Raw genomic sequence first — 17,657 nt, forward strand, 5'->3', positions numbered from 1 at the left:
TATTTACAAGACATGGGATTCAATCTCTACCAGAAAAGAAAGAGAAAAGGAGAGAGAAAAAAAAAAAAAAAAGATTGATTTTGGTTCAGAGTTGAGGAGAAATTTTATTTTGGCCTGAAGTTATGTAGGCTTCAGTCCAAGACTGAGTGGACCAAGTGCTTTGGGCCGCTAGCGGATTCTCTCGATAATACGAAATGTCGGGGAGCATACAGCAGAGTGGAAACACTTAGTTCATTCTCCAGGGATCAATGGTGTGGACAGACAACTCCATAGCCCTTTCTGGCAAGCCCCAAAGACCTAAGGATGTCTAGTGACCTGAGGATTTTCCACTGCTAGGCCCCACATCTGAAAGGCTCCCTCTCATCTCATTAGTAACACTCACAGGAGCAAGCTTTAACCTGCAAATCTTTGAGGACACTCAGCACCCAGAATATATTGTTTATTCATAGCTTATTCATCTTTAAATACCTTTATTCATTAGAAGGTGGGACTGTAGGAAGCTATTAGATAATAATGTTGATAGGGAATCTGTATATAACTAGTAATAATCATATAATGAAAAATAGGCTAGATCTAATTTGAATATAGATAAATTTAATGTAATTTTTAAAGATAATTAATTTGAAAGTTCTTTTTTTATATTATTGTGACACATTTAAAATACATTTTGCTTTTTAGTTGTTGTTTCCAGTGATGAAGAAGGACCCTTTGAACATAAGAATTCAGCAATTCTAAGAATACAGCCTCATCAAGATTATGAGATCGTGAATGAAAATCAGATTACTTCTATATCACAGTTGTCAGATCTACAGTTGGGTGCATGTGAGTCTGTACAGGTAATGCATTCCTGCTTTCTCATAGAGTAACAGTGAAATATGATCTTAAAAACATTTTTTGTTTCATTATCAAAGCTTAAAACATTTTCTTACATTTGTTTCTTTGTTTGTGTGCATGTGTGTGGGATGTACAGGCCATGGCATAGTTGTGGAGGTCAGGTGACAACCTGCAGTAGTTCCTCCATTCTGTGGGCTCTAGGCTTGAGCTAGATTGTTAGTCTTAGTGAAAGGTATTCTTCCCTGCCGAGCCCTGTGTCCAGCCCTTAGTGAAATATTCTTATTAGTTAATATCTATTGTTTTAGTCAACAGAATATAATGATAAAGATTATGCAGGTCCTGAGGGTGAGTTTTGCAAAAACTTCCCTATTAGTTTTAGTAACATCTTTATTTATCATTAAATTATTTTTAGTTTTATTAATTACAGTTTCTTCACTTTGTAGCCCCCCTGTATCTTCCTCCCTTTCTCCCTCCCAATCTCACCCTCCCTCTTCCCTACCCGTGTACCTTTCCCAGTCCACTGATAGGGGATGTCCTCCTCCCCTTCCTTCTGATCCTAGTCTATCAGGTCTCCTCAGGAGTAGCTGCATTGTCTTCTTCTGTGGCCTGGTAAAGCCGCTTCCCCATCAAGGGGAGGTGATCAAAGAGCAGGTCAGTCAGTTCATGTCACAGACAGTCCCTGTCCCCATTACTATGGAGGCCACTTGGACACTGAATTACCATAGGCTATGTCCGTGCAGGGGTTCTGAGCCATCTCCATGAGTGGTCCTTGGCTGGAGTATCAGTTTCAGAAAAGACCCTTGTGCCCAGACTTTTTGGATCTGTTCCTCTCCTTGTGGAGCTCCTGTCCTCTCCAGGCCTTACTATCTCCTACTTCTTTTATAAGATTCCCTGTACTCTGCCCAAAGTTTAGCTATTAGTCTCAGCATCTGCCTCCATACCCTGCACTCAGAAGCCCTCTGTGGTAGGCTCCTGTCTTGTTCCCTGTTTTCTCCTTCTTTTGATGTCCATCCTCTTTGCCTTTCTGAATGGGTATTGAGCATCTTATCCAGGGTCCTCCTTCCTGATTCGTTTTCTTAGGTGTACATCTTTTAGTATGTTTGTCTTAATATCCACTTATGAGTGAGTATATACCATGTGTGTCTTTCTGCTTCTGGGATACCTCACTCAGGGTGATCTTTTCCAATTTCCACCATTTACCTGAAAATTTCATGATTTCCTTGTTTTTTATTGCTGAGTAATATTCTGTTGTGTAGATGTACCACAATTTCTGTATTCATTCCTCAATTGAGGGGCATCTAGGCTGTTTCTAGCTTCTGGCTGTTACAAATAAGGCTGCTACAAACATGGTTGAGCAGATGAACTCAAGAAGTTAAACAGCAACACATCAAGTAATCCAATTAAAAAATGGGGTACAGAGCTAAACAGAAAATTCTCTGTAGAGGAATATCAAATTGCAGAGAAACACTTAAAGAAATGTTCAACATCCTTAGTCATCAGGGAAATGCAAATCAAAAGGACCCTGAGATTTTACCTTATATCCATCAGAATGGCTAAGATGAATATATTACTCAAGTGAAAACACATGCTGGGGAGAATGTGGAGAAAGGGGAACCCTCCTCCACTGTTGGTGGGAATGTAAACTTGTACAACCACCTTGGAAATCAATCTGGCTCTATCTCAGACAATTAGGAATAGTGCTTCCTCAAGATCCAGCCATATCACTCCTAGACATATATCCAAAAGATACTCAAGTATACAACAAGGATATCTGCTCAACCATGTTTGTAGCAGCTTTATTTGTGACATCTTCTTTAGTCTAAATGTGTTGTGACTTGAGTATTTTCTTTTTTGTGGTTCTCATTGAACTATAACTTTGCTATTTGTCTACTCTTGGAGTAATATGTCTATTTGGAATCATTTCTTTTTCTCACATTAGGTTGTATCTCTTCAAATATAGAGGTTATAATAAAGCACATAGATTTGATGTAACAGAGAGTTCTTTTTTATTTTTGTATTTATTCTTTATTAATTATACTTTATTCACTTTGTATCCCCCTGTGGTTCCCTCTTTCCTTCCTTCTGAGCCTAGTCAATTAGGTCTCATCAGGATGGCTGCATTGTCTCCTTCTGTGGCCTGGTAATGATGCTTTCCCCTCTGTGGGAGGTAATTAAAGAGCAGGCCAATCAGTTCATGTCAGAGGCAGTCCCTGTTCTATTACAATGGAACCGACTTGGATACTAAACTGCCATGGGCTACATCTGTGCAGGGGTCTTATGTTATCTCCGTGCATAGTCCTTGGTTGGAGTATCAGTCTCAGGAAAGACCCCTGTGCGCAGATATTTTTTGGTTCTGTTGCTCTCCTTGTGGAGTTCCTGTCCTTTCCAGATCTTACTGTTTCCCACTTCTTTCCTAAGATTCTCTGCACTCTGCCCAAAGGTTGCCCAGAAGTCTCAGCATCTGCATTGATAATCTGCAGAGCAGAGCCTTTCAGAGGTCCTCTGTGTCAGGCTCCTGACTTGTTCCCTCTTTTCTCCTTCTGAAGTCCAGCCTCTTTGCCTTTCTGGATAGGAATTGAACATTTTAGCAAGAGTCCTCCCTTTTGATTAGTTTCTTTAGGTGTTCAAATTTTAGTAGGTTTATCCTGTATTATATGTCTATATGAGTGAGTATATACCATGTGCGTCTTTCTGCTTCTGGGATGGCTCACTCAGGATGATCTTTTCCAGATCCCACCATTTGCCTGTAAATTTCATGATTTCCTTGTTTTTTTTATTTTTTATTTTTTTATTGCTGAGTAATATTCCATTGTGTAAATGTACCACAATTTGTGTATCCATTCCTCTAATGAGGGGCATCTGGGCTGTTTCCAGCTTCTGGCTATTACAAATAAGGCTGCTACAAACATGGTTGAGCAAATGTCCTTATTGTGTACTAGAGAATCTTTTGGATATATGCCTAGGAGTGGTATAGCTGGATCTTGAGGAAGCGCTATTCCTAGTTGTCTGAGGAAGAGCCAGATTGCTTGCCAGAGGGGTTGTACAAATTTACAGTCCCACCAGCAGTGGAGGGGGTTCCCCTTTCTCCACAACTTCTCCAGCATGTGTTGTCACTTGAGTTTTTTATCTTAGCCATTCTGATAGGTTTAAGGTGAAATCTCAGGGTTGTTTTGATTTGCATTTCCCTGATGACTAAGGACGTTGAACGTTTCTTTGTTTCTCTGCCATTTGATATTCCTCTACAGAGAATTCTCTGTTTAGCTCTGTACCCCCTTTTTTAATTGGATTACTTGTTTTGTTGCTTTTTAACTTCTTAAGTTCTTTCTATATACTGGATATTAGTCCTCCTTCAGCTATAGGGTTGGTGAAGATCCTTTCTCAATCTGTAGGCAGTCGTTTTGTTCTGACGACACAGTCCTTTGCTTTACAGAAACTTTTCAGTTTCATGAGGTCCCATTTATTGATTGTTGCTCTTAGAGCCTGTGCTGTTGGTGTTCTGTTCAGGAAGTTGTCTCCTGTGTCAATGAGTTCAAGGTTCTTCCCCACATTTTCTTCTAAGCGGTTTAGTGTGTCTGGTTTTATATTACGCTCTTTGATCCACTTGGACTTTAGTTTTGTGCAGGGTGATAGGTATGGATCTATTTGCATTTTTCTACATGTAGACATCCAGTTAGACCAGCACCATTTGTTGAAGATGCTGTCTTTTTACCATTGAATGGATTTGGCATCTTTGTAAAAAATCAGGTGTCCATAAGTGTGTGGATTTATGTCAGGGTCTTCTATTCTATTCCACTGATCCACCAGTCTGTTTCTATGCCAGTACCATGCAGTTTTTAGTATTGTTGCTCTATAATACAGCTTGAGATCAGGGATGGAGATACCTCCTGAAGATCTTTTACTGTAGAATATTGTTTTAGCAATTCTGGGTTTCTTTTTGTTCCATATGAAGGTGAGAATTTTTCTTTCAAGGTCTGTAAAGAATTGTGTTGGTAATTTGATGGGAATTGCATTGAATCTGTAGATTGCTTTTGGTAAGATGGCCATTTTTACTATATTAATCCTGCTAAGCCATGAGCATGGGAGATCTTTCCATCTTCTGATATCTTCTTCTAATTCTTTCTTCAGAGACTGGAAATTTTTTTCATACAAGTCTTTGACTTCCTTGTTTAGGTTCACACCAAGGTACTTTATGTCCTTTGTGGCTATTGTGAAGGGTGGTGTTTCCCTAATTTCTTTCTCAGCCCTTTTTTCTTTTGTATACAGGAGGGCTACTGATCTTTTTGGGTTAATTTTGTATCCAGCTACTTTGCTGAAGGTGTTAATCAGCTGTAGGAGCTCCCTGGTAGAATTTTTGGGGTCACTCACGTATACTATCATGTCATCTGCAAATAGTGATACTTTGACTTCTTCCTTTCCAATTTGTATCCCCTTTATCTCCTTCAGTTGTCTTATTGGTCTAGCAAGGACTTCAAGAACAATGTTGAAGGGATATGAAGAGAGTGGGCAGCCTTGCCTTGTCCCTGATTTCAGTGGGATTGATTTAAGTTTCTCTCCATGGAGTTTGATATTGGCTATAGGCTTGCTGTATATTGCCTTTACTATGTTCAGGTATGTGCCTTGTGTCCCTGATCTCTCCAATACTTTAAACATGAATGGATGTTGGATTTTGTCAAATGCCTTTTCAGAATCTAAGGAGATGATCATGTGGTTTTTCTCCTTCAGTTTGTTTATGTGGTGGATCACATTGATGGATTTCCGTATATTGAACCACCCTTGCATGCCTGGGATGAAGCCTACTTGGTCACAGTGGATGATATCTTTGATGTGTTCTTGGATTCGGTTTGCAAGTATTTTGTTGAGTATTTTTGCATCAGTGTTCATGAGGGAGATTGGCCTGAAATTCTCTTTCTTTGTCGGGTCTTTGTGAGGTTTAGGTACCAAGGTGACTGTGGCTTCATAGAATAAGTTTGGTAGTGTTCCTTCTGTTTCTATTTTGTGGAATAGTTTGAAGAGTATTGGTGTTAGCTCTTCTTTGAAAGTCTGGTAGAATTCTGAACTGAAACCATTTGGCCCTGGGCTTTTTTTGCATGGGAGACTTTTGATGACAGCTTCTATTTCCTTAGGGGATATAGGACTATTTAATTGATTTACCTGTCTTGATTCAACTTTGGCATGTGGAATTGGTCAAGAAAATTGTCCATTTCACTTAGATTTTCAAATTTTGTGGCATATAGGCTTTTAAAGTAAGTCCTAATTATTGTTTGGATTTCTTCAGTGTCTGTGGTTATATCCGCTTTTTCATTTTTGATTTTGTTGATTTGGATAGTGTCTCTCTGACTTTTAGTTAGTTTGGGTAAGGGTTTTTCTATCTTGTTGATTTTCTCAAAGAACCAGCTCTTGGTTTCATTGATTCTTTGAATTGTTTTATTTGTTTCTAATTTATTGATTTCAGCCCTGAGTTTGATTATTTCTAGCCATCTACTCCTTTTTGGTGTGTCTGCTTCTTTTTTTTTCTAGGGCTTTTAAGTGAGCCATTAAGTTGCTTGCATGTGATGTTTCAAATTTCTTCTTCAAGGCACTTAGTGCTATGAACTTTCCTTTTAGCACTGCTTTCATTGTGTCCCACAAGTTTGTGTTGTGCCTTCATTTTCATTGAATTCTAGGAAGTCTTAATTTCTTTTTTTATTTCTTCTCTGACCCAGCTGTCATTTAGTAACAAGTTGTTCAGTTTCCATGTGTGTATAGGCCTTTTCCTATTTTTGTCATTGAGGTGCAGCTTTAGTCCATGGTGATCAGATAGGATACAAGGGATTATTTCAATCTTCTTGTATCTGTTGAGACTTGTTTTGTGACCAACTATATGTTCTATTTTGGAGAAGGTTCCAGTAGATGCTGAGAAGAAGGTAAATTCATTTTAGTTTGGGTGAAAGGTTCTGTAAATGTCTGTTAGGTCCATTTGATTCATGACCTCTGTTAGAGATAATGTTTCTTTGTTTAATTTCTGTTTTGTTGACCTGTCCTTTGTTGAGAGTGGGGTGTTGAAGTCTTCCACTATTAATGTGTGGGGATCTATGTGTGGTTTAAGTTTTATTAAAGTTTCTTTTACAAATGTGGGTGCCCTTGTATTTGGGGCATAGATGTTCAGGATTGTGATATCTTACTGGTGGATTTTTCCCTTGAGGAGTATGAAGTGTCCTTCTCTATCTCTTTTGATTAATTTTGATTGAAAATCTATTTTATCAGATATTAGAATGACTACTCCTGCTTGTTTCTTGGATCCATTTGCTTGGAAAACTGTCTTCCAGCCCTTTACTCTCAGGTAATGTCTATCTTTGTGATTTAGGTGTGTTTCTTGTATGCAACAGTTTGTTGGGTCTTGTTTACGCATCCATTCTGTTAGTCTGTGTCTTTTTATTGGAGAATTGAGTCCATTGATGTTGAGGGAGATTAATGACCAGTGGCTGTTAGATCCTTTGATATTGATGTTGGCTATGGTAGTGTGTTTGGCTACTTTTTGTTTTGCTGTAGTGAGGTTATCTATTTCCTGTGTTTTCTTGAAAGTAGTTAGTTTTCTTGGGTTGTATTTTTCCTTCTAGTATCTTCTGTAACACTGGATTTGTGTGTAGGTATTGTTGAAATTTGTTTTTGTCATTGAATATCTTGTTTTCTTCATCTATGAGGACTGAGAGTTTTGCTGGGTACAGTAGCCTAGGCTGACATCTGTGTTCTCTTAGGGTCTGCATGATATCTGTCCAGCCTCTTCTGGCTTTCATAGTTTCTGTTGAGAAGTCAGGTGTGATTCTGATGGGTTTTCCATTATATGTTACTTGGCCTTTTTCCCTTGAAGCTTTTACTATTTTTTCTTTGTTCTGTATACTTACTGTTTTGATTATTATGTGGCGGGAGGATTTTCTTTTCTGGTCTATTAGGTGTTCTGTAGGCCTCTTGTATTCTTATAGGCCTCCCCTTTAAGTTGGGGAAATTTTCTTCAATGATTTTGTTGAAAATATTTTCTGAGCCTTGGAGGAGGGAATCTTCTTTTTCCTCTATTCCTATTCTTAGGTTTTGTCTTTGATTTCTTGGATGGCTTGTGTCAGGAATTATTTAGATTTATTATTTTCTTTATAAAAATGGATATATCGATTTCTTCCATTGTATTTTCCACACCTGAGATTCTTTCTTCTATCTCTTTGTAGTATGTTGGTTATGCTTACCTCTGTAGTTCCTGCTTTTTTTTCCTAGGTTCTTCCTCTCCATGATTTCTTCCATTTGTGTTTTCTTTAATTTTTCCAATTCTAGCTTCAGATCTTGAACCGTTTTGTTGATTTCCTTCACCTGTCTGACTGTGTTTTTCTGTTTTTCTTTCAATTCCTTCAGCTGTTTGTTTGAACATTCCTCTGTGTCTTTTATTTCTTTTAGTGATTTAATCATTTTCTCTCTGAAAGCCACAAACTGGCTGCATCTTCCTTTATTTCTTTATGGATGGCCATAATCTCTTTTATTATATCTTCCCCTAATTCTTTACACATTTTATTTGCTTTCCCCATTAACCTCTTCATAAGCATAGATGTAAGGTCATCTTCTTGAATCTCACTTATGTTAGGTTTTCCAGGGCTACTTGCCCCTGGATAACTTGGTTCTGGGGATGCCGTATTGTTTTGCCTTTTGTTGGTTGTGCTTTTTTACTGGCCTCTACCCATCTCTCTGTCTCAGGTGTTGTCTGTTAATTTCTGGTGCCTGCTGGGTCCTGGGGTGGGGAGAATCCATTTGGCGGGGTTCTGAACTTCTCTGCTTTTTGGGTATGGTCAATTGAATGATGGTGCTTCTCAGGAATTGTCACAGTTCACTTCAGGCGTATGGACCTGTGTAGTAACTGCTGTGTTCAGGAAGGCTCTCCTCTCATCAGGAGAGGTCCTGGTGATGGCTGCCCTGCTGCTGGGTTTCTTGCTCTGAATTTAGCAAGCAGCAGCTGTTGCTCTTAAGGTGCAATTGTTGGGTGCAGCCCTCTTGAAAAACCAGGGATTCCCACAGTTTTGTCAGTTTAGCTAGGGATAACTGCTTGAACCTTGGAGCAGTATCTGAGGGCTGCTGTAATGGTTCTCTGGCTTTTGTAGGTCTAAGGATGCAGCTGTGTGCCCCAGTGCCCTAGAGATACTCAATATTGTCGGGTGAGCAAGGCGCTTCTGCTTGCAGTGGAAGGCTAGAGCCTAGAGTCTGCGTGAATACAGAAAGTCTTTTGGAGTTGGGTGTCCTGAGCGTTGGACCTGATGATCTCCCCGCTGTGGGGTTTCCTCCTGACAGGGACACCCAGTCTTTGCTTTGGGGATGCAGGCACAGACTTTTGTAGCTCCGCCTTTCTGCCTTTCTGGTGATTGGGTGCCTGGGTGTCTACTGAAACTGGGTAACTTTTCCCGAGGTGGTGGTATCAGCTGAGTGCTCTGAGTTCAGACCAGCCATTCCCCTCCCTGTGGGTTTGCACCCGACACAGAAACTCAGTCTCTGGTGTGCTGGCACCACAGTTCTATCTGGGGCAGCAAGTCAGGCACGCAGGCAGGGCTCTGTGCAGGCGCCTGGATCCCCAGCCCTGGCTCTGGGCTGGCTCCTGGGGCACCTGTGGAACCCGAGTCTTTTCCAGGGGATGTCTGGGTAACCTAAGGTCGGTCCCAATCGTTTCCTGCACCATGGGGTTGTCACTCAACTGGAAATCTCTGCCTCTGATGTTGTGGTGCCCACAGTTCAGTCTGGGACAGGGACCAGAGTACACTGGCGTGTGGCTCTGGGCTGGCGACCAAGCACCTGGTGGAACTGGGATCTCTTCTGCGGTTTAGCTGGGTTAGTTAAAAGCTGATTGAATTGCCCACCGTGGGGTATCCTCTCACCTGGGAAACACAATCACTTGTGTTTTCGGGCCATGAATTCTGACTGCTGGTCACTGTGCCCATCCTGCTGTGCTGCTGGTCAGAATGAGAGTTGTCCTGGCGCCACCGTCTTGCCGAATCCAACAGAGAGTTCTTAAGCACTTATATTTCTCTTTTTAAATTTTTATTTATAGTCGGGTGTGATTGTGCATGCCTGTAATCCCAGCACTGAGGGATGCAGAGACAGATGGATTGCTGTGAGTTAGAGGCCAGCCTGGTCTACAAAGTGAGTCCAGGACAACCAAGACTACAGAGAAATCCTATCATGAAAAACAAAACAAAACAAAAGAAAAATTATTTTGTTTGTATATGGTGCTCCTGTGGAGATCCAAGGACAATTTACGGGAGTTGCTTCTCTCATTCCACCATGTGGATTCCAGGGATCAAATGGAACTCAGGTCATCAGGCTATGGGAAGCAAACCTCAATCTGTTGGAAGAGAAGCTTGTCATCTTTTTAAAAATTTATTTATTTATATTTATTAATTACAGTTTATTGACTTTGTATCCCAGCTGTAGCCCCCTCACTTATCCCCCCCAATCCCATCCTCCCTCCTTCATCTCCTCCCATGCCCTTCCCCAAGTCCACTGATAGTCCATCTGACCCTAAGCTATCAGGTCTCATCAGGACTGGCTGCATTGTCTTCCTCTGTGACCTGGTAAAGTTGCTTCCCTCTCAGGGGGAGGTGATCAAAGAGCCAGCCACTGAGTTCATGTCAACACAGTCCCTGTTCACCTTAGTACAGAACCCACTTGGAGACTGAGCCACCATGGGTTACATCTGTGTAGGGATTCTATGTTATCTCCATAGAACCTTTGTTGGAATATCAGTCTCAGAAAAGACCCTTGTGCCCAGATTTCTTGGTTCTGTTGCTCTCCTTGTGGAACTCCTGACCCCTCCAGGTCTTTCTATCTTCCCCTTCTTTCATAAGATTCCCTGTACTCTGCCCAAAGTTTGGCTGTGAGTCTTAGCATCTGCTTTGATACCTTGCTGGGTAGAGTCTTTCAGAGGCCCTCTATGGTAGGCTCCTGCCCTGTTCCCTGTTTTCTTCCTCTTCTGCTGTCTGTCCCATTTGCTTTTCTGAGTGAGGATTGATCCTCTTCCCCAGGGTCCTCCTTCTCTTGCTTAGCTTCTTTAGGTCTACAGATTTTAGCTTGTCATCTTAACCACTTGAGCCATCTTTCCAGTCTAACAAATAATTCTTGAGCTTTCAATCTAAGAGGTTGACTATATCACAAGTTACCATAATTTGTAGTTTCTAGAATTTTTCAGATTCATACATAGTGCTTACTCTAATCTGATTAGGTCTTCTTCCTACATGGCAGCCTAGTAAATAATTACTTCATGTCATAAATCCTGTGCTGCCTTCTCCACAAACCCTTCACTGGTTTCTCCAGGGAATTCTAGGTTACTAGCCCATATGCATTTATCTGGTAAAAATTTCCAGTGTACAGTTTATCATAATGTAAATAATTAGCTACATGTTCATCCCTTTCTCTCTTCCATGACACTTACAAATTTCTTGAAAACAGAAAGCATAGTCCAGCATTTTTATTTTCTGTGATATTTCCAACACAGTGAAAATTAATAAAATTGTTAGAAAAATATTTGATTTGAATTAAAATCTAACCATGTTAATTTACTTTAACAAATACCTTTAAGTGTCCACTTGAATTTGCACTGTTTACAGGTTTAAAAATGAGAAAAAATGGATAGCTTTTCATTCTAAGAAACTCAGAGGTTAATGAGAGAGTTTATTCAAGAATAAAGTAATTGTAAAGCACAGAATAAATCTGATAATGGCTTTCTTTGGTTTTTCTTTACACTAACAGCTTGCCCCCAAGTCACTGTCTTTTCTGCTCTGTATTCTCACAACCTCAAATGATAAGTAAACAAACTTGTTTGGGTAATAGAAAAGCGAGAGGTATTAAAGTAGGAAATTAAAGATACAATTCAAAAATCTGTCTTTGTTTCTCCAAACAAGTACCATGTATGGATGCAACCTAGAGCCCCTGCTCAGATGTAGCCCTTGGTAGCTCAGTATCCAAGTGGGTACCCTAATAAGGGGAACAGGGACTGTTTCTGACATGAACTTGATGGCGGGCTCTTTGACCTTCCTCCTCCCCCACCTGGGAGGAGCAGCCCTGCTAGGCCACAGAGGAGGACTTTGCAGCCAGTGCTGCATACCAGTATCAGATGTAAGGGGATAAACCAGTATCAGATGTAAGGGGAGGAGGTTCTCCCTTATCAGTGGACTTGGAAAGGGGCAGGAGGAGATGAGGGTGGGAGGGTGGGATTGGGAGGGAAAGAGGGAGTGGGATACAGCAGAGATATAAAGTTAACAAACTGTAACTAATATTAAAAAAATAAAAATTAAAAAATAAACAACTCTACTTACTGTAAAAAAAATGTGTCTTAACAAACACATCCAAAATATCCCATAAAAATTAATCTCAATTTTATTTTCATTTGTACTTAGGCACATACAAAATCTAAGATGTCCAGGATTCAAAATTGAAAAATAAATTTAAAATCTACATTTTATAACAAATGTCTTAGTGGCTATTTTTTTTACATTAAGAACAGTATAAAATTTAAAGAATTTCGTCTTTGAACATAATTTTCAGCTTTTCTAAAATTCTTAGAGATGTTGTGTTCATTCTTTGTTCTTTGTTAGATGTCATCTGAATTATGTCCATACAGTCCTGACATGGAAAACATTTCCTGTATTAAACCTAATAGTGAAGAGGATCTGAAATTGGATTTTATATTTACTTCTGTATATATTGGTAAAATCAAAGGAGCGTCAAAAGGTTCTGTCACGGTAGGTAAAGCCTATAACTTTTTATATAAAAATCTTGGTAACATCTCACCACATGATTGCCTAGAGATGAGCTGGAAAGGGACAATAGACATGCCAAAGTGGACAAGGGAAGAACACAAGACCTGAACCCTACACACAGGACTACAGGCAACTAAGAGTGCTGAGAGCAGGAGGAATAGTTTTACCCAGGGAAGAGCAAGCCATCTGGTGATCTAGTAGTGATTGGTCAGCCCAGAAAACATACATACAGGTAACACAATACAGACCGAGTAGGGTGTATTTAGGTATATATGTATATCTGAATATACAAATATGTATGCAAATAACAATTAATGAACAAAGAGGCTGTAAGGAAGAGGAACAAAGAGGAAGGAAGAAAGGGAAGGCAGAAAATGATGTAATTATATTATACTCTCAAAAATAAAAGAAAAAAAACTTCAAAAAAATTAGTGCCCAGCTTTGCACTTTAAGAATAGTGTAAACTCTCTTTAAGGTAAAAACTAGAACCAAACAAAAAAAATTATAAACAAGGTAAAGGAAGAATGTAAAGATCACAAATAATTTTAAATGTCAAGACAGGTGTTGCTAATTTGGATTATATGTAAGTTTGTATTCCTCATACATGAATATATTTATATGTGTATATATATATATGAATATATATGAATATATATATGAATATATATATGACAGTGTTGTGTATTATTTTGCAGTTTTTAATTATATTAGTTTAATTTGCTTTCCATTTCTATTTTGGGGTGTATGTCTGTTACAGTTGCCATTTGTTGTTCATTTCAATTGTCCTAGTGTTTGGTTTGCTTTAAATATCACCAAGTTTAAGTTGGCACAGTAGTATCTATTTCTGGTCTCATTTGGGAGGCTGAGGTGAGAGGATCATGTGAGCCCAGGAACTTGAAACCCTGTCTCAGAACAAATTTATCTCTGATTTCAGGAAAGTGGTTTAATAAATCAAAGTAAATTTATGTACATGAAAAAAGCTGAGAGGAATTCTGTAATTTAGAATTATAATGGAAGAATGTGTAGACCATTTTTAAAGTTAAAATCATTATAGGAAGTAACAGAAGGGAAAAGGGTAAAAGTCTTAAAAATTTCTGGGTCTTCAAAGATATTTTATGTGCATTTTTTTCAGACAGAGTTCATAATTTTTTGTAACAGAAAGAAAAGGACTTTTTTCATGGGTAAATATATGAGATAATTAAACTTAGTCCTTCAAACATCAGCATACTTACTATGTTAGACATTATTGTAATTAAGATACATTTCTTACTATTATGATAATTCCAGTCTAGCTGGATTTGGAAACTTAAGATGGGAAGTTATGTAAATTAGAAGAGCTTTCTTTACTTGATCATTTGTTTTGTTTTGGTTTTTTTTTTTTTTAGAGAATGCAGTAGTAAGTATAGTTCATTTAAAAAAATCACACTTGTGATAATGAGAAAAGGCTTACAAGGCAAAATTGATGTTCAGAGAACTGTTCTGATTAGTGAAGGATAATATATATCAGCATTACAGGCAGTTTTTTTCTTGTTCAAATGCGTGTAAGATGTCAGAGACCTGGGTTTACTTCAGTATCACTGTAGTTGTCTGGGCTTTAAAATCTAGCCGGGAGTAGAACACTTGTTGCTGTAGTAAGCACTCAGACATGTACGTCAGCATCAGATCCTTGCCAATAGAAGTTCTGATAGAATAAGAATATTTGATCGTATGGAAAGGAGGAGAGAGCGGAAGAGGAAAGAAGTCGACACTGGGAACTTCATTGTACAGTGTTTCTCAATAATTTAGAAGTAATGGCTGCCAGTTTTAATGTCTCATTACAGAAAAGTAGTATATTGGCACATTTGTTTGATCAGTAGTCTCTTGTCAGTTTGGTTAATTCCTAGGAGGGTGATTACCCCTTTGGATACGGTTGCCATGTGTGGCATTTCTTTTGGACATTGTCTAATTTCTTAAAATTTCCAAATACACTTTTGAAAAGTAGGGTTTTACTTTTTGTTTGTTTTTTTGTTGTTTTTTGAGACAGGATTTCCATATGTTTTGGAACTCACTTTCTAGACCAAGCTGGCCTCAAACTCACAGAGATCCACCTGCCTCTGCCTCACCTCTTTCCCCAAGTGCTGGGATTAAGGCCATGCACCACTACTGCCTGGTGTGTTTTAATAATTTTTATAGATGATTATTTTTATAAAGTTATTTGCATAGTTAAAGACTCAGCCCTAAAGCTAAGTCTTTAAGTTCTTTGCTTTTTTAGAACTTTTACTGGGCACCCAAATTGAACAGTATTAAAAACATGAATACTAAGAAAATTGAATGGAAATGCTTTGGAGTAGTAACTCATCTTTTCTTTCATGTTTTATTTTAGTTCACAACGAAGTATATTAAAATCCCATTTCAAGGTAAGACATCTTATCGTTATGACATTTCTTTACTGTTATTTTGAATGAAAAGTAAGTGATAAGAAAAAGTTCTGAAATTATTTCACAAGTTTTCCATCACTTTTCAGTATAGAAAGTAAAGTGAAGACAGTTTAATGTTTCATATCAACATTTTTAGGAGTTCCAAAAAACATTAAAATGTTTTACAGTTGTTACCCAAAAGAATATTTTATTGTTTTAATGACTATAAATCAAATGTAAAATACTCATGATGATTTCTTAGGATTAAGAAAAATAAAAATTTGATAACATAAATACTATGCTATACATAAAAATGATTTAGATAAGAACTAAGGGAAAAAAGCACACTGTATATATTTGCATAGATAGATTTTTTAAAAAAACTATATATTATCAAAGTATAGTAGATGGAAATGTATATATAGCTTAAGGAGACACAGGCTAGTTCTCATCTTTCTCAAACAAAAAATTCTGGAACAATTTATGATGAATAATAAGAGAGTGATCTCTTTAGAGAATGAATTCTAAAAAAAACAAGGAAGAAAACTGCACACATAAAACTTCAGATACACAGGATTATCAACATGGATTGCTGCAGCCATGAATCATCTGAAGGAATGGGCGGGCATGGGAGTGTTAGCAGGCCTTCTGGTGTTGGTCTCCTTGGTTTGCCTGTGGTATATATGCAAGATTAGAGTCTCACAACAGTGTGATGCAGCCATGATCATTCAGGCCTTTACAGCCATTGAAGGAGGACATTCTCCCCAAGCATGGTTGGATACCATAAAAAGCTAAAATGATACGCTCAGGATGCGAGGCTAAGCACTGCACTCAGGGTCAGCCGCTTTGGACCCAGAGAAGAGCATGTCTGATTGCATGCGGGTTGATGCCCCAGGTCCCGCCTCTGAGAAAAAGGTATCAGACGGGTCTGATGCTCTTTGGGTGGATGACACCTAAATGAACATCTGTACAAAGTCCCAATTTATTTCTAATATCAGAGATCAGACCTCTACTCTTGCCTGATGCGTCTAAAACAAAAAGGGGGAACTGTAGAGAGCTGCGGAATGCTATGCCTTAAAGATGGAGCTGGTTTCCGCCTTCCACCTTCCCGATGGTGAGTGCTCTCTGTCACGAACAACTCCACATTTGGCTAAGGCCGAGGATCTGGCTTGCTTCCATGTATGTGGACCTATCTGCATTGCCCCCGTGGCACGCCTGGGTTGGCTACCTAGAGGCTATTTAAGCTGTGGGGGCTGGCTTTCCCCGGGGTCCGAGGATTGTTCAATGTTCCTGAATAAACTGCATTGGAAAAAAAAAAAAAAAAAAAACTTCAGATACGAACTGGGGTAAAAGAAGCATCATTCCCACAGTGAAGATGTAACTAAAGCACTTCAGTTCCTCAGCTCCTGCATGTTCAGAATTGAAGACGCGGTTATGGTAGTAAATGTAACAATTGTATTACCATTTAAGTAATGAGAACACGTAAGGCACACAGTAATGTAATGGTCCTTGTTAGAAAACACTCATGTGTTTAAGAATGAAGTAGTCTTGTCCTTGTTCAGCTCATGTTTGGGAAGTCATGACTTTGGGAAGTTATCCATGAAGCCTCAGACTTCATGGATGCAGCTTCTGACATCTGTAGGAGATACAGTCTCACAGCAAACTTCTTGATCTTCTGGCTCTTAGAGTCTTTTGGCTCTCTCTTCCACAATGGTCCCTGAGCCTTAGGTGCTGTTTTTGGGTTGTAGATATATCTGTTGGGACTGGGATCTACAATTCTGTGTTGTGATCAGTTGTGGGTTTCCTGTAATGGTTTCTGTCTGTTGCAAAGAGAAGTTTCCTTGATGAGGGGTAAGAAATACACTTATCTGGGGGTATAGAGACAGATACTTAAAATGTAGTTAGGGATTATGCTGGTTTAGTAATGGTGGTTACAGGTTTGCCTCCAAGATCCATGACTTCATTAGCTCTGGGTAGTTCTCTAGGTTTGTAGAATCAAGCATAATTTCTGTCTTGGTGATTGATGGGTCTCAAGTCCATTTAGAGAGCTGATGCTTACCACCAGGGATGATGCCACTGCTTCAGCCTTTGGTTTATTATGCCATGCTAGTTATTGTGGTTCATAGGCATCACAGTTGGGTCGGGCTGTTGGTTGTCTCCCTCCTTTGGAAGCTTGCATGGTACTTTCTGTTACCATGAAAACTAGTCCTCAGGGAGGAGGCATTCAGGTCATTTCGGCTCAGAGGTTTTTGGGCCCTGTGTCTGAAGTGCATGGTGTCTTCTGCAATGTGGACTTAACCTTCTGCCTCTTGGGGGCAGCCAAGGGCAATAGCCTGCAGTGTTTTGAAAATCCCTCAGATGACTCTGACCAACAGCTGTAAAGTGGGGTTTTCATCCCTGGTGTTGGGGTTTTTGTTAGATGGCCTTTGGCTCTTTGAGGGAGTATTGTCAGCCCAGATGGGAAAATTTCATTTCACCTATGTATATTTATACATTTACTATGTATTATAGATATTTTAGGTTGGTAGTTACTAATATTCTTTATGACCTTTTTAGCCATCATGTTATTTTACCCTCTCCCTCCTTTTGTATTTATCTCCCTCCTAATTAGAGGCCCCCATCCCCTTATTTCTCCATTTCCACCTTTACATGTAACCCTCCAACCCTC

General features: G+C 39.1%; 1 protein-coding gene across 6 annotated transcripts in view; it reads left to right on the top strand.

The window, feature by feature from the left end:
- Senp7 (SUMO specific peptidase 7) overlaps positions 1-17,657 on the top strand; it is a 123,678-nt gene that overhangs the window by 77,038 nt on the left and 28,983 nt on the right. For all 6 annotated transcript variants that reach the window (XM_060370550.1, XM_060370551.1, XM_060370552.1 and 3 more), the window contains 3 exons: positions 679-836; positions 12,429-12,575; positions 14,956-14,989. In XM_060370550.1, the coding sequence (XP_060226533.1) occupies positions 679-836; positions 12,429-12,575; positions 14,956-14,989 (339 nt within the window). The remainder of the gene's footprint in view (positions 1-678; positions 837-12,428; positions 12,576-14,955; positions 14,990-17,657) is intronic.

The sequence above is a fragment of the Meriones unguiculatus genome, chromosome 17, assembly GCF_030254825.1.
Source record: "Meriones unguiculatus strain TT.TT164.6M chromosome 17, Bangor_MerUng_6.1, whole genome shotgun sequence".
NCBI lineage: Eukaryota > Metazoa > Chordata > Mammalia > Rodentia > Muridae > Meriones > Meriones unguiculatus.